Here is a 17,765-nt window from a genome sequence, read left to right on the forward strand (position 1 = left end):
AGAGGGGGTGGGGGAGAGGGGGTGGGGAGGGTGGGGGAGGGGGAGAGAGGGGGTGGGGGAGGGAGAGAGTGGGGGAGAGGGGGCCGAGTGGGGGAGAGGGGGGAGAGGGGGCCGAGTGGGGGAGAGGGGGGGAGGGGGGAGAGTGGGGGAGGGAGGAGGGAGTGGGGGGAGGGAGGGGGGAGGGAGGAGGGGAGGGAGGGGGAGTGGGGGGAGGGAGGAGGGGAGTGGGGGGAGGGAGGAGGGGAGGGAGGGGGGAGTGGGGGGAGGGAGGAGGGGAGTGGGGGGAGGGAGGGGGGGAGGGAGGGGGGAGTGGGGGGAGGGAGGAGGGGAGGGAGGGGGGAGGGAGGAGGGGAGGGAGGGGGGAGTGGGGGGAGGGAGGAGGGGAGGGAGGGGGGAGTGGGGGGGAGGGAGGAGGGGAGGGAGGGGGGAGTGGGGGGGAGGGAGGAGGGGAGTGGGGGGAGGGAGGGGGAGGGAGGAGGGGGGAGTGGGGGGAGGGAGGAGGGAGTGGGGGGAGGGAGGGGGGAGTGGGGGGAGGGAGGAGGGGGAGTGGGGGGAAGGAGGGGGGAGGGAGGGGGAGTGGGGGGAGGGAGGAGGGGAGTGGGGGGGAGGGAGGCGGGGAGGGAGGGGGGAGTGGGGGGAGGGAGGAGGGGAGGGAGGGGGGAGTGGGGGGAGGAAGGGGGGAGTGGGGAGTGGGGGGAGGGGAGGGAGGGGGGAGTGGGGGGAGGGAGGAGGGGAGTGGGGGGAGGGAGGGGGGGAGGGAGGAGGGGAGTGGGGGGAGGGAGGAGGGGGGGAGGGGGGAGTGGGGGGAGGGAGGGGGGAGAGGGGGGAGGGGAGGGAGGAGGGGACGGGAAGGGAGGGGGGGGAGAGAGGGGGGGAGGGGACGGGGGAGGGAGGGGGGCAGGAGAGGGGGAGGGAGGGGGGAGGAGAGGGGGAGAGAGGGGGGGGAGAGGGGGGGTGTGGGGAGAGGGGGGGAGTGGGGGGAGGGGGATAGAGAGGGGGGGGAGGAAGGGGGGGAGAGGGGGAGGGGGGGTAGAGGGGGGTAGTGGGGGGGAGGGGGGAGGAAGGGGGGGAGGGGGGGTAGAGGGGGTGGGGGGAGAGGCGGGGAGGGTAGTGTGGGGGAGGGGGGAGAGGGGGGAGGGTAGTGGGGGGAGAGGGGGGAGGGGGGAATAGAGGGGGGTGGGAGAGGGGGGAGAGGGGGGGAGGGGGGAATAGAGGGGGGTGGGAGAGGGGGGAGAGAGGGGGTGGAGGGGGAGAGAGGGGGTGGAGGGGGAGGGAGGAGAGGAGGAGGAGGGAGGAGAGGAGGAGGAGGAGGAGGAGGAGGGAGAGAGGAGAGATGGGGGGAGAGGAAAGCAAGTTGTGATTAGTGTATAGAGCCTGCAAAGATAGGTTAAGTGATGGGGTGAAGTTTTGGCAATTGGATTTTGATGTGGGATGAGGTGAAGTTGTCAAATTCTGCAGTAACAACAAGACTCGCAGGTTCAGTTTAAATGGAGAGAGATTGTGGAATGCTGCAATGCTAGGGTGGCTGGGTGTCCCTATGCAAAAGTTACAAGTAGCTAATTTGTTGGTATGGGAGTGGTTAGGAATGCAGATTGAAAGTTGGCCTTTATTATAAGAGTAATGGAGTTAAAAATTGAGAAGCCTTGCTACAACTGTACAGCAATTTGTGAGACTGCACCAAAGCAAGGTTGAGGAGGCTGGGCTTAAGCTCGTTCAAGTTTAGAAAAATGAAAGATAATTTAAGGAATTTGAGGAGAGAGTAGACAGTGAGATGGTGTTTCCCCTCGCAGGGGAATCTAGAATTAGAGGGGACAGTTTAAAAATAAAGGGTCTACCTCGTAAGACAGGGATGAGGAGGAAGTTCTTCTGAAGATGATTGATGAAGGAGTCAAAGGTTATGGGGTCGCAATCATATCAGCATGATCTTATTGAATATAGAGTAGGCTCAATGGGCTGAATTGCCTACTCGTGCTTTTCTTTCTTATAATCTTATAGAGATTATTGTGAAATAAATGGCAAAACCTTCCATTCTAACATATAATACATTATTCCCATTGTACCTTTAGGGAAAAAAAGTCTTTCAGTCCTTTTTTGCAACTTCAGTTTGTACCACTGAGCTCATTTGATTCATAATACAATTCAATACAACACAGGAGCAGGTCCTTTGGTCCAACAAACCTGGGCCAATTCCTAGTCCTTATTTAGATCTGCTACTTATTGCCCATGCACAGTTGCTATCCCTCTGTTCACCTTCTGTTTGTGTGTTTGTCAAGATGCGTGTTAAATGTTGCTAACGTGCCTGCTTCCACCACCTCCAGTGGCAGTGTTTCCCACCTCCCTCTGTGGCACCCATCACCCTCTGTGTGAAGGATTTTCCCGCACTTCTCCCCTGAACTTTCTCTCTCTCACCTTGAACCTGTGCCTTCTTATAGTTGACACTTCCACCCTGGGAAAAAACATTTAACTATCCACCCTATCTATGCCACTCATAATTTTGCAGACCTCTATCAGGTCGCCCCTTGGCCTCCGTCTTTCCAACGAAAACATCCGAGTTTATCTTACCTCTCCTTACAACTAAAACCTTCCAGACTAGGCAACGTCCTGGCAAACCTTCTCTGCTTTCTCTCCAAAGCATCCACGTCTTTCTGTGACACAGATTCAGTTCTAACTGCTGCCATGACGTAGCCTCCAACATACCTCAACCACCTGGACATCCTGTGCTGGCCTGTTACCCGCCCTTGACCATCTCATTTCTAACTGCCGCCGTGACATAGAACCACACAGGATTAATGTGAATTTCACCAGTTTCCTCATTTCTCCTCCCCCCCCCCACCTTATCCCAGTCCCAAACCTCCAACTCGGCATCACTCTCTTGACCTGTCCATTGTCTTTCCCATCTATCTGCTCCACCCTTCTCTCCGACCTATCACATTCTCCCCTACCTTCATCTACCTATTGCATTTCCAGCTACCATCCTGCCCAGCCCAATCTCCACTTCCATTTATCTCTCAGACCCCCTGCCCACAAGCCTCATTCCTGATGAAGGGCTTATTCTTCTGTTCCACAGATATTGCCTGACCTGCTGTACTTTTCCAGCATCACACTCTTGACTCTGATCACCAGCATCTGCAGTCCTCACTTTCTCCAAGTGTGCTGTATGTTTTCTTGACCACCGTATCCACTTGTGTAGCCACTTTCAGGGATTTGTAGCCTTGTACGCCTAGATCCTTCTGTATGTCAATGCGCCGTAGGGTTTTGCCATTTATTGTATAATTTGTACCTATATTTGCTCTTCCAAAATGCATCACCTCACATCGGTCCAGATTAAACTCCAGCTGCCATTTCTCTGCCCAAATCTGTAACCTATCAATATCCCACTGTATCATTTGACAGTCTCCTCACTATCTGCACCTCTGCCAATTTTGGTGTCATCCATAAACTTAGTAAATCTTGTGAAGTAGTTTTGCAGATTTTTTTTCAAAGTTGTTGTTTAGTGCAAAGTCTATATTTTACCTTTTTCTTGATTCTTTCACAGTTTGTAACTTCATGTGCCATGAGAAATGCCTAAGAAATGTGAAGACCCTTTGTTCCTGTTTGGCACCAAACCTGGTACAGGTAAATAAACTAATGGATGCAACATTGGGTTAAATTCTCACTAAAATTCAGTGCCGCTGAAGAAAAATACTGTGTTTCATTATTTGTCAGTCCTTAATTGCGGGAAACTTGCTCCTACAATTGGTCCTTTGAAGAATTTAAAAGAAAATCTTCCTGATGGGTTCATATTGTCCGATGATGGTTAGAAAAGGGATCAGTGCTCCTTAGGCACTTGTGCATTATAAGCATAGAAGTGTCCTTTTATTACAAATTAAGTATATTAACAGTAAAACTCTGATTGCTTTTGATGTGTTGCTTTGGTGTTCCTCTCAGAATCACAGAAATCTTTGAGAGGGAGGCTTGGTCACTGCACCTGCACTAGCTCTCCAGATGATCACCATTACCTAGTGCCAATCTCCTGCTTTGTCTTCGTACCCTTGTACATGATTTTTTATCCTGATAATCACCCAATAATCTTTTGAAAACCTCAATTAGATCTGTTTACACCAGGCTTCCAGGCTGTGCATTCCAGACCCTAACTGTTTGCTGAGTGATAAAGCATTTCTTCACATTTGCATCTTTTGCAAAACAATTTAAGTCTATGTGTCTTGCTCCTTTTATGAATAGGAATAGTTTCTCCCTATCTACTCTATACAGCTCGTTCATGATTTTTAAAACCTTGATACACACAAGTAGCTCGGGTAAAAATCTGTTGGTCTGTATGGGTGGCGTCCCCACCAATCTAGGTAGGCAATGGGTTAATGGTATAATCACTAGACTATTAATCCAGAGACCCAGGTGATGTTCTGGGAACCTGGATTTGAATTCTGCTATGGCAGATGGTGGAGTTTGAATTCCGTAATAAATTTAGGAATAAGAATTTAATGGCAGTGATGAAACCATTGCTGATTGTTAGGAAAAGCCTGTCTGGTTCACTTATGATCTTTAGGAAAATAAATCTGCATTCTTTACTGATCTGACCTACGTGTGACTGCAGACTGTGGGACTGTGTTCAAATAATGACCGAAATCGGTCTCTGGTGAAAATAGCCTTTTTTATTCACAGTCACAGTACAAGTTTGAGGTGGCAATACAATCCCGAAATACAGTTCTTACAAGAGCCCCTTTAGACACAGTTCTTACATATATTAAAATTCCATTACTATTTTTTATCTATAATACATAAGATTTGAATGGCTTCTGTCTTGGGAGACAGGAGATGGGTTAAAACTTGTGCTAAGTACATCTGATTGCCTTCAGGGTGTCTGCCTGGTTTGCTTGCATAATCAGGAGGTGTTAATTAGTAAACGTTAGTAAAAATACTAGGCCTGTATACTCTAAATAAGGAAGGATATTAAACAGATTATAGAACATAGAAATGTACGGCACAGAACAGGCCCTTTGGCCCACGATAATGTGCCGAGGTTTAATCCTAATATAAAATATATCCTAATTGTTCTGCGCCTTGGTCTATTACCTTAGCCTGGTTAATTTTGTCTTGCACTCAGAACAATTTGCAAGAATACCAATTAAGGGGAACAAGGTTAAAGATCACACAACACCAGGTTATAGTCCAACAGGTTTAATTGGAAGCACTACCTTTCGGAGCGCTGCTCCTTCATCAGGTGGCTGTGGAGTGGAAGATTGTAAGACACAGAATTTATACAATCTTTGACCCAAGTCCAACACCCGCATCTCCATATCAATGAAGGGGAAAACCAACATTATACTGTATGAGGGGAAAAAATGCTTACTGCATAGCGAGTGCATTTTGGGAGAGTCTTAGCTGTAGAGAATGTAGCATTTGAGAATGATAGTTGACTGCCAGGTTTTAGATTTCAAACTGGGAAGGTTGACTTCGATTGGCCAGAGTTTGCCCTAAGAAATGAATGGTTATCTCCGAGTTTTGTTGAGTTGAAATGGGTGAAGTGCATTCACATGTCACAATATTACAGATTGTCCTCATTGTTGCAAAAACACAAAGCCTTGGTAAAATGTCTCTGTTTATTTCAGCAATGCTACCAAACAGCTATTGGAATTCTGGTAATTGGAGTGCTATCACCTGTAAATAACCCTGAAATCTACTGAATTATTGATATAGAGTAAACTAACTCACTGATGTCCTTCAAGGAAAGGAATCTGCTCACTAATGCCCAGTTTGGTTTCCTCTAGAGACATTGACCCATTGACCTCATAATACTTGCAGTGTGTAATTCATATTTAATACTCGGAACTAGGAATGGCAATATCTGCAGCCTTGTCATTGACATCCATATTTCCAAATTGAAAGTGGAGCATAGTCGTTGCATATTAATGTTTCCTTATCCATGATCCTGAGCATCCCGCATCATCTCCAATGACAATCAGCACATCTCTCAGCTAATCTGTGGAAAGGCAGTATACTATTTAGTAACATTTCTGTCTCGTACTAAATAGCCATCTTTTGTTACAATCAACTTGTGTTAGTTCTGGCAGTCATCCATTTCATACAATGATGTTGTGAACTTCGATGGTTCGTTCTTCCTCGATGGAGGAAGAAAGTGAACTGAGAATGTGCACAAATGATTGGTCTCTGTTTCCTCGGAGCTCTCTTACCTGTCAGCTAATTTTTTTATTCGTGCTCCCTTCTTTCAGTGCCCTTTCAAATAATCTTCCAGAGGTCATGGCAATCAGGTGCTGTTTCACAGTTGTCTTTATTGAGGGTGCCAACTTCATAGCTCACTTTCAGGTGTCCATGAAGCAAAAATATGGACACCCTGAAGGTCATGACCCAGTGGCAAGTTCACCAGGCAGAAACTGTTTGGAAATGGGGCTGAAATAATGTAGACATTATTGTCTTGTGTTGTGTATATGGTGACGTGATTAACATGCTCTAGGATATCTGAGTTGATTGTAACAAAAGGTGGCTATTTAGTACAAGACAGAAATGCAATTAAATAGTACACTGCCTTTCCACAGATTAGCTGGGAATTAACAGTCTTCACCTACCAAGAATTGCCGTATATATATCTGAGATAGCTCTCTTTGTCTTAAGTACGTTTGGTCTCCACAGCCTTCTGAGGAAATGAGTGCCACAGATTCCCATCCTCCGGCTGAAGAAATTTCTCCCAAGTTCTAAAGCATCACTCCTTCACTCTGAGGCTGTGCCCTCAGTTCCTAGTCTCCCCTACTAGTGGAAATATCTTCTCCTCATTCGCTCTATCCAGGTCTCTCAATATTCTTTTAAGTTTCAATAAAATCCAACCTCATCCTTCTAAACTCCATCAAGCATGGACCCAGAGTCTTCAACTGCAGCTCATATGATAAGACACAGAATCCAGCAATTTCAGTGACATGGATTTTCTGCTGAATTTATCAATTTGAAAACATACAAAGAGCCATCCTAACACTTTCCAATCTGCTGTATCCCAATGAGCATGTTATAAAATGTATGTCAATTTTCCAGACTTTGATCTTGTCATGTACAGTATGAGTGGACCTGTGCAGAGTATAAACAGTTCAGTAAGTTTAACCATGTCTCATCTTTACTGGTAGTTATTGCTTGAATTTGGGAAAATGGCACTTCGAGTATAAGTATTCTTGGCTGTCCTTGTATTTTTCAGTTATCTGAAAATTGACATTCTTCGCATCTTTTTCCATGCTGTACATCTCTATGATTGTATGACTCTATTTAATTGTTCTGCACCTTAAAAGTAAGTTTTCAGATTAGTTACTTTTTATTCGGTTTATAAGTAAAGTGAATCTTAGTGATGAACCTGATAGTTTGTACAAGAAGTAAAAGTGGTTACATCAGGCTATTTCCTACTAATGGATTTTCCATGAGCCATTGATCATCTACACAGTGAAAGATTGCAGCCCACGTTGAACCACCAACAGCATCCAAGGCAGACTGCTGCAGAACTTTGGAGCAAGCAGTGAATAGGCAGTGTTCATTATTGTCCTTTGCAGTTTGTAGGGATACTATTACTGTGAAAAAGTACGGTAATTCCTAAGAACTAAAGGCTAAGAGTGCATTTAAGCAAGATTGTATAGCTCAGCTGCACGTTACTTTGAGAGTAGTAAGAAAACAGGATGATAGGATCATTAGCTGAAAGGAGGACCACCAGCGGTAGGGAGATTAAAACGGGGGATGGTGAAATTAAAAGGATTGTAGATATCTTGGAAGGTTGTAAGCTTGGAGGTGATTCTAGAAACGTGTGAGGGGAGGTCATGGATGGAATTGAAAACAATTGAGATGTAAAAGTTAAGGTGGATGATCCTGATGGACTTTGTCCTAGGGTCTTAGAGGTGACTTGAGACAAAGTTAATGCATTGCTTAGGGCTTCGCTTCACTTCAGTCATAGGAAAAAGTACTATAATGTTGTCATTTTATATAAATAATATAGATGACTGTGTGGGAGGTTTGAGTTTGTACGTTTGCAGATGACACTGATTGATCGATGGTTAACAGTGAGGTTGAGTGTCTTGGGTGAGCAGAAGATATAAACAGAATGGTCGAATGGGCAAATAAGTGGTCAATGGAACTTTAACCCTGATACACTTTGGAAGAAGTAATTTCAATGAACAGCATGACATTAGGAGATTCTGTGGAACAAAAATACCTTGAATTTTTTGAGCAAAATAGAATGTATCTGCAAATACACACATGGCCATGGGATGAATTTGTATGTATATGAGAGAGAAAGTGAATGTGTGTGTGCCTGAGTGTGTGTTTGTGTGTGTGAGAGCTTGATAAAGTGTGTGCGTGGGTGACAGTGTGGGGGTGTATGTGTTGTGTGTGTGTATGAGAGAGAGCATGTGTATGAGAGAGGGTCTGCTTGAGTGTGTATGTGAGTGAATAGCGTCGTTATAGTGTCGTGTAGTAATATTTTGTAAATTCCACTTTGGAAATAAAACCAGTCTGACTCAAGATTGGGGTACAGGCAGAGTCTAACCTCACACTTTTTAATGCATTGTCTGAGCTGAAATGTCACCTTTTGTTATAAAACCTTAAGTTATCTTGAGAAGGTGACTGCAAACAAAATCTGCAACCCATTCTAAAAGATGAAAGACTGAACAACAATCCAGGTTTGTTCACTATATAATTTCAGTTGCATGAAAGTGTAATCTTTTGCTATAAATTCTGTGTCTTATGGTCTTATGCTTCACAACCACCTGATTAAGGAGCGGCACTTTGAAAGCTAGTGCTTCCAAATAAAGCTGTTGGACTATAACCTGGAGTTGTGTGATTTTTAACTTAATCAAAGCATAGATTACAAAATCAGGGAAGTCATGATGGAGTTGTACAGATCTTTGGTGAGACCACGGTCATTGTACTGTGTGTAGTCCTCTGTCCACAGATACTACCAGTCCTGCTGAGATTTTATTACTGTGCGTTGTTCTGATCATCACATTACAGGAAGGAAGTGAATGCAATGGATGGGATGCAGAGAAGATTTACCAGAGTGCTCTCTGGGATGAAGAACGTAAGTTGTAAAGCAAAGTTGGACAGGTTTTGGGGTTTTCATTGGAGCAGAGAGTTGAGGGGTGATTGGATTGAGGTGTATAGGATTATGAAGGGCCTGAACAGAATGGATAAGGAGCGGGTGTTCCCCATGCTTGAAGGTTAGTTAAGGGAACATAGGTTCAAGGTGAGGGGAGGCAGATTTAGAGGAATGTGAGGAAAAACATTTTTACACAGAGGGCAGTGACAATCTGGAATGCCCTCTCTGGGAGGGTGGTAGAGGCAAATATTCTGACATGCTTTAAAAAATACCTGGATAAGCACTTGGCACATGATAACATTCAAGGCTACAGCTCAAGTGATGGTAAGTGGGATTAGGTTGAAGGTCAGGAGTTTCTCTTATGTTGCTGCAGACTCATGTATATTCTTTAATATAGTAAGCCTATTGAAACAATAAGTTAGTGTCGCCATATTTCATCTAATTGTAATGGCAGAAACTCCATTTGCATCCAATAGTTCTCATATGAACTGAGAAGCAACTCACTGGATCCCAGAGAAAAAAATAGCGACATAAAGTAAAGCTTCATAACATTGAGAACAAAGAACAGTACAGCACAGAAACATACTTTTTGGCCCACCAAGCCTGTGCTCACACATGATGCCTTTTTAAATTAAGAATCTTTTGCCTGTATGCGGTCTGTATCCCTCTATTCCTTGCCCCTTTATGTATCTCTCGAGATGCATCTTAAACATTGCTATTATATCTGCTTCTACCACCTCCATTGGAAGCAAATTCTAGGCACTAACCACTATTTGTGTAAAGAACTTGCATGTTATGTCTCCTTTAAACTTCCCCCTTTTTACTTTAAACCTATGTCCCTTTAATTGACATTTCTACCCTGAGGAAAAGACTCGTGACTATTCATTCTATCCATGCCTCCCATAATTTTACTAAATTCTATCAGGTTGCCCCACAGTTTCCCCTACCATTAATGTAAGACTGACCAGCCTGTAATTTCCTGGATTATCCCTGTTGTCCTCCTTAAAGAAGGAAACAACATTGGCTCTTCTCCAGTCTTCTGGGACCTAACCTAAGAAGATGCAAAAATTTCCTACAAGGCACAAGATCAATGCACAGATCAGAAATCATAACTCTCTTACCAGGTGGTAAATGTTTGAAATGTTCTGGCCACGAAATCAATCTAGGCTAATAATATCAGCAACTTGAAGTGGGAGTTAAGTTGTGAGCTTGTGACAGAATCGATTGGAGATACGACATGTTCTAATTTTGAAACTCTGGTGTTGACTGCATCAATTAATTTTTTTTCCTATTTCTTTACATTACCATTTTTTAACTGGTATTGCAGGCATGGTGGGTCCAATTAGATCTTTCTATGCTATATATACACTATACATTATCTAATCACAAGTGTTCTAAACTATAATTGAGTTGGATCTTTTCACTAATTTGTGAGGTTATGTTGCCAAGGGTTTGACTTTGTACATTATGAATAAATATTCAGAACATTCCCATTCTGACTGTTCCAACTGAAACAGTATGAGTGATCAATTCCTAAGATTATGTGTTAAGTAGGTGGTTCAACAGTGCATGCTGATCCCACTGTTGGTTCATACTCTTTATATTGTAAACCTTGTCTCAAGAAATAGGGCAAAACTGCTAGTTGCCATAGGGAGGTCTACCAATGAAATTAATCTCTTACCATGAAAGTAATTGTATTAAACTAAGGTACTACATTGAGCTGTACATCTAATCTGAAAAGCATCATTTATCTGTGACTTCTTCCAGCTCTAAGTATCCAGCCTATCCTCCTCATTCTGCAACGCTCTCTTCACTTCAGTGGAAAGGTTAGAATACATTTGAGATTTAAACCTAGGGTTATGATAATGTAAGTTTAGAAAACCACTCTTGATTGGTCAAAGCCTATCTTTTAAAAACATCAGCAAAATAATGAATAAAATGGTTGGGAGAACTTCTTGAGTTGTTTGCACATGGAATACAGCATAGATGGAAGCATAATGGTGTTAAAAGGGAATTCTGTACAGTTTTAGAATAGAGGGTTTTAAATGGTGCAGGAACGAGGAGGCGCATGAGGCACCCACAGGCTCAAGGGATTAATGGCTGCCTCCTAATTTGTAAGACTAAGGGAAGCAGCATCTGTTATTGTGATTTGTTCAAGCTTAGATGTAATAGGGATTTGTTGTCGCAAGTAGTGATATATGGAAATGAAAGTAGAACTCTACATGAAGCACTTTGTATTCAGGTAAAACATTGCTGCATTTTTAAAAAAAGTATAATAATTTTCAAAATGCACTTAGAAACATACAGAATAGAAACATCGTGCAACTCATTTGCACTGACTAGACATCCCAATCTAACCTAGTCCAATTTGCTAGCATTTGGCCTATATCCCTCTAAACCCTTCCTAATCATATTCCTGTACCCATCCAGATGCCTTTAAAATGTTGTAATTATACCCATCTTCACCACACTTTTAGAGGCATACAGCACGGAAACAGATCCTTTAGTTAAATTAAGTGTCAAGCTAAGTCAGGCATAGAGAATAATTATGTTATCAAGTTTTACATGTCACATGTTTTTAGTGGAACATGATCTGAAAGGAGCTACGTCTTGAGAAATCAAACTGGAGGAACCTGCAGCACCAGCTTAACTTGCTTAACCAAACAGTCTCTGAACTCTGAGGTAATTCAAACCTCAGATCATACAGGCTTCATAAATGTTGAAAGCTGCCTCCATTTTTATGAAGCTTTATCTTTGTAGTTTACACAGCTATAACTTACTTTTCAAGCTGATGAGTTTTACTGTCCAAGTTTGAGCATCACTCCTCAACGTGACAGGATGATCAGCTCACATAAGAGAAAATACTGTGGGTGCTGGATATCCTCAGCAAGACCAGGGAAAGCTGGAGAAACTCGGGTCTTGCAGCATCTATTGAGAGAGAAACAGTCATACAAGATTCGAAATGTTAACTTTAGAAGAGATGTGAGGAAAATCTTTTTCATCCAAAAGGTGATGGGAATCTGGAACTCACTGTCCAAAAGAGTGGTTAAGGCAGAAACCCTCACAACATTTAAGTATTTTGATGTGTGTCACAGCAGGTTATGGGCCAAGTGCTGGAAAACAGATTTAGAATAATTAGATGGTTAGTTTAGACCAGCGTGGATGGATGGGCTGAAGGTTCATTTTCTGTGCTGTAAATCTCTGGCTTTAATTCTGTTTCTCTCTCCACCGATTCTGCCATACCTACAAAGTTTCTCCAACACTTTGTTGAGGATGATCAGCTTACAGCTGATGCTACTTTCTATTTTAGATACAAAGAAAATAAAGAAAGAACTCATTCAGCCCATTATATCTCTGCTGGTGATGGTTGTTCAACTAGAGCTATCTGCTCACATTCCAATTCCCTGCTCTTGTCTCATACCCTTTATATTAGTTCTTGCAAACAATAGATGGAAATGAATCCAATTTCCTGGCTGGAATCCAGCTTCAGTTGATTTTCTTTGGATCTTATTTATGGACATGTAATTTGACTCTCGTCAACACATACCAGTGATCCAGATAATATTCTGGGTACTTGGATTTACCAATGACCTTAAAAACTCGCCGACTGTCAGAAATGCCCATCTGATTCACTGATGCCCTTTAGGGATGGAAATCCGTCATCCTTACCTGATCTGACCTACATGTGACTCCAGTCCCACAGCAAGATGTTTGACTCTGAACTGCCTCTGGATAAAACGCTTGCCTGGCTAGCGACACACACTCCTGCAAATAGAAAAAAAAATGTTAGTTGAACTAGCAGAACTTGAAATTTTATCATGTGACAATCTTCGAGTTTTGGGAACATTTGTAGCTCAGGTTGATGTTCTGGATGTAAGCTTGCTCACTGAGCTGGAAGGTTCGTTTTCAGACGTTCCTTCACCATACTAGGTAACATCATCAGTGAGCCTCCAGTGAAGCACTAGTATTAGTGCTTTCATAAATATGATTTTGAGCAAAATTTTAATATGATTTTTCCTTAACTCCATGCTGCTGACCAATATTAGCCCATAGAAACATTGGAATAGGCCGTTCAGCTTGTTGAGGTTACCCTGCCATTCAGTATGTGCACAGCTGGTCAAACACCTGCAATCTTTTTATTTACCCTATTCCCATATCCCATTATGCTGCTGCAAATCATAAATCTATCAATCTCTACATTTAACATGCTCAAACATTGAGTTTCCACAGTATTCTGTGGTAGAGTATTCCAAAGGTTCAGTACTCTGAGGAGCAAAATTTCTCCCCATCTCAGACTTAAATGGAATTCCCATATTTTAAAATTGTGACCCCGCTTTAAAACTCCTCAGCCAGATGAAACATTTTACCTGCATCTATCCTCTAACCCTTAAAGTACATTTGTACATTTCAGTGATATCACCTTTCATTCTTTGAGATTCAGGACAATATAGACTCAGCTTGCCCAATCTCTACTCATAGGAAAGTCCCACCATCTCGTAAATAAGTCTGGTGAACCTTTGGTGCATTCCCTGTACAGCAAGGATACTTTTGCTGAGATAAGGAGACTAAAAGTTCACACAACACTCCAGGTGTGGTCTAACCAAACTCTTATACAATTGAAGCAAGACTTCTTGCAGACTGTTCCTGTACTCAAATTATCGTGCAATAAAGGCTAACATTCCATTTGCCTTTCTAATAATTTTCTGCACCTGCATATTAAAATCATAGAATTTTACAGTACAGAAGTCATGATTTGGAGATGCTGGTGTTGGACTGGGGTGTACAAAGTTAAAAATCACACAACACCAGATTATAGTCTAACAGGTGTTCTGATGAACCACAACCATCTGATGAAGGAGCGGCGCTCCGAAAGCTAGTATGCTTCCAATTAAACCTGTAGGACTATAACGTGGTGTTGTGTGATTTTTAACACAGTACAAATGGAGACCATTAGAACCAATGTGACTGTGCTGGCTCCCGAGAGCTACCCAGCCCTATCTCCATATCCTCAAACTCCATCATTCTGAAATACATATCCAGCTCTCTTTTGAAATCTCCAGTGGAATTCAACATCACCCCTCTCCCAGGCAGCACACTCTAAATCCTAACAACTCTGAGAAAAGATGTTTCTCGTCATCTCACTTCCAGCTCTCTTAGTGACAATCCTGAAACTCTGCCTCCTAGTTACTGACACACTGACTAGAGTCATACAGTCATACAGCACAGAAACCAATGTCCTGCCTCAGGCGACTGACTGTGTGGAGTTTGCACGTTCTCCCCGTGTCTGCGTGGGTTTCCTCCGGGTGTTCCGGTTTCCTCCCACAGTCCTAAAGATGTGCAGGTCAGGTGAATTGGCCATGCTAAATTGCCTGTAGTGTTAGTTAAGGGGTAGATGTAGGGGTATGGGTGGGTTGCGCTTCGGCGGGGCGGTGTGGACTTGTTGGGCCGAAGGGCCTGTTTCCACACTGTAAGTAATCTAATCTAATCTAATCTAATCTTCAAACAGGCTCTTAGGCCCAACTTGGAGAAAGTGAGGTCTGCTGATGCTGGAGATTGGAGTCGAGAGTGTGTTGTTGGAAAAGTGCAGCAGGTCAGGCAGCATCCAAGGAGTAGGAGAACCTTGCTGATGAAGGGCCCCGGCCTGAAATGTCGATTCTCCTGCTCCTCAGATGCAGCACTTAGGCTCAACTTGTCCATGCTGACTAGGTTCCCCTCTTTAGCACATCGTATGGGTAGTAATTCAGATGTTACTGTACTCGAGGACCTACTTTTTAAACTCCTGCCCAGTTTCTACTTACAAAATTAAGGGATATGTCTTAAATATTGTAACTGTACCCGCCTCTATCACTTCCTCTAGCAGCTTGCTTTATATACGCACCACTCTCTGTGAAAAAGTTGCAGCTCATTCCCTTTTAAATCTTTCCCCTCTCAGCATAAACCTATGCCCAGTAGTTTTAGACTCGCCTACCCTGGGAACAGTGAAAACAATATCTTTTTTGTGGCCTATCAAGATTGTTTATAGTTTTGAACATTTCAGTAAGGCCACTTCAACATTTTCTTCCTTACATAAAGTGTGCAGAACTGAACACAATATTTCAAATGTGGTGTGACCAATGTTTTGTAAAGATATAGCATCACTTCCTTACTTTTAAATTCTATGCCTCATTTATAAACCTAAGGATCCAAATGCTGGCAAATGGGACCAGATTTATTTAGGATATCTAGTCAGCATGGACGGGTTGGACCAAAGGATCTGTTTTGTTGCTGTATGTCTTTGTGAGTCTAAGTCTTCACAACTGTTTTAACTTAGCTGGCCACCTTTAGAGGATCATGCATGTGAACCTTAAGATCACCCTGTGCTTGTACTCTCCTCAAAGTTTTACCGTTGAGCCTGTATTGTGTCTCCATGTTTTTTCTACCAAAGTTCTGCATGTAGATTGCTCGCTGAGCTGGAAAGTTCATTTTCAGATGTTTCGTCATCATTCTAAGTAACATCTTCAGTGAGCCTCCGGACAAAGCACTGTTGTTGTTTCCTGCTTTCTATTTATATATTTGGGTTTCCATGCTGTGGTGACATTATTTCCTCTGGTGATGTCATTTCCTGTTCTTTTTCTCCGGGGTGGTAAATCGGATCCAAGTCTATGTGTTTGCTCATAGAGTTCTGGTTGGAATGCAATACTTCTAGGAATTCTCGTGCGTGTCTCTGTTTGGCTTGGTCTAGGATGGATGTGTTGTCTCAGTCGAAGTGGTGTCCTTCCTCATCTGTATGTAAAGATACTTGTGAGAGAGAGTCATGTCATTTTGTGGTTAGTTGATGTTCATATATCCTGGTGTCTAGTTTTCTGCCTGTTTGTCCAATGTAGTGTTTGTTACAGTTCCTGCAAGGTATTTTGTGAATGACATTAGTTTTGCTTGTTGTCTGTAAGGGGTCTTTCAAGTTCATTAGCTGCTGTTTTAAGGTGTTGTTGGGTTTGTGAGCTACCATGATGCCAAGGGGTCTGAGTAGTCTGGCAGTCATTGCCGAGATGTCTTTGATGTAGGGGAGAGTGGCTAAGGTTTCTGGAAGCGTTTTGTCTGCTTGTTTGGTTTTGTTGCTGAGAAATCCGTGGACTGTGTTCATTAGGTACCCATTCTTTTTGAATACACTGTATAGGTGATTTTCCTCTGTGCTGCAGTGTGTGGTAGCTCATTGAAATAATGTTCTGATGCAGATGTTGTGATGATTGCTTCTGTAGTTCAATATTTGGTCCGTATGTGTTATTTTCCTATAGACGCTGGTTTGAAGTTAGGTAAAAACAAGGACTGCAGATGCTGGAAACCAGAGTCTAGATTTACAAGCCCACTGACTGCCACGGCTACCTAGACTATACCTCTTCCTACCCTACCTCCTGCAAAAATGCCATCCCATATTCTTAATTCCTCTGCTTCCAGGAGAACCAGTTCCACCACAGAACACACCAGATGGCCTCCTTCTTTAGAGACCGCAATTTCCCTTCCTATGTGGTTAAAGATGCCCTCCAATGTATCTCATCCACTGTATCCCGCACCTCCGCCCTCAAACCCCACCCTTCCAACTGTAGCAAGGAGAGAACCCCCCGGTGCTCACCTTCCACCCGACCAACCTTCGCATAAACCACATCATCTGACGACATTTCTGCGACCTCCAAACAGACCCCACCACCAGGGATATATTTCCCTCCCCACCCATTTCCGCTTTCCGCAAAGAACATTCCCTCCGTGACTACCTGGTCAGGTGCACACCCCCCAACAACCCACCCTCCCCTCCTGGCACCCTCCCCTGTCACTGCAGAAATTGCAAAGCCTGCACCCACACCTCCTCCCTCACCTCCATCCAAGGCCCCAAAGGAGCCTTCCACATCCTTTTACCTGCACATTCACCAATATCATTTAGAGTCATAGAGATGTACAGATGGAAACAGACCCTTCGGCAGCTCATTCCATACACGTACCACCTTCTGCGTGAAAACGTTGCCCCTTAGGTCTCTTTTATATCTTTTCCCTCTCACCCTAAACCTATGCCCTCTCGTTCTGGACTCCCCGACCCCAGGGAAAAGACTTTGCCTACTTATTCTATCCATGCCCCTCATAATTTTGTAAACCTCTATAAGGTCACCCCTCAGCCTCCGACGCTCCAGGGAAAACAGCCCCAGCCTGTTCAGCCTCTCCCTATGGCTCAAATCCTCCAACCCTGGCAACATCCTTGTAAATCTTTTCTGAACCCTTTTGAATGTCACAACATCTTTCCGATAGGAAGGAGACCAGAATTGCACACAATATTCCAACAGTGGCCTAACCAATGTCCTGTACAGCCGCAACATGACCTCCCAACTCCTGTACTCAATACTCTGACCAATAAAGGAAAGCATACCAAACGCTTTCTTCACTATCCTATCTACCTGCGACTCCACTTTCAAGGAGCTATGAACCTGCACTCCAAGGTCTCTTTGTTCAGCAACAGTCCCTAGGACCTTACCATTAAGTGTATAAGTCCTGCTAAGATTTGCTTTCCCAAAATGCAGTACCTCACATTTATCTGAATTAAACTCCATCTGCCACCATTCATCTTAGCCTGTTCAAATCCTCCAGTAGCAGCATTAAATATTCCTTGCTGCATATATTTACACTTAGTTTTGTGTCCTCCTCAAATCTGGTTTTGTGCAATGCCATA

General features: G+C 43.7%; 2 protein-coding genes across 3 annotated transcripts in view; one reads left to right on the forward strand and one right to left on the reverse strand.

The window, feature by feature from the left end:
- The window catches only part of srp72 (signal recognition particle 72), a 75,171-nt gene extending 72,493 nt beyond the window's left edge, over window positions 1-2,678 (reverse strand). The window contains exon 1 of the mRNA XM_087979826.1: window positions 2,563-2,678. Coding sequence (XP_087835952.1) covers window positions 2,563-2,678 — 116 coding nt within the window. The remainder of the gene's footprint in view (window positions 1-2,562) is intronic.
- An 800-nt stretch (window positions 2,679-3,478) lies between these two features.
- The window catches only part of dgkq (diacylglycerol kinase theta), a 176,524-nt gene continuing 162,237 nt past the window's right edge, over window positions 3,479-17,765 (forward strand). The window contains exon 1 of one of the 2 annotated variants that reach the window (XM_087979837.1): window positions 3,479-3,615. In XM_087979837.1, coding sequence (XP_087835963.1) covers window positions 3,547-3,615 — 69 coding nt within the window. In that variant the 5' untranslated portion in view covers window positions 3,479-3,546. The remainder of the gene's footprint in view (window positions 3,616-17,765) is intronic. The other variant, XM_087979839.1, reaches the window with a different exon arrangement.

The sequence above is a fragment of the Chiloscyllium plagiosum genome, unplaced genomic scaffold (assembly GCF_037043375.1).
Source record: "Chiloscyllium plagiosum isolate Xiang-an unplaced genomic scaffold, Cpla_swu_hap1 HiC_scaffold_36, whole genome shotgun sequence".
Taxonomy (NCBI): domain Eukaryota; kingdom Metazoa; phylum Chordata; class Chondrichthyes; order Orectolobiformes; family Hemiscylliidae; genus Chiloscyllium; species Chiloscyllium plagiosum.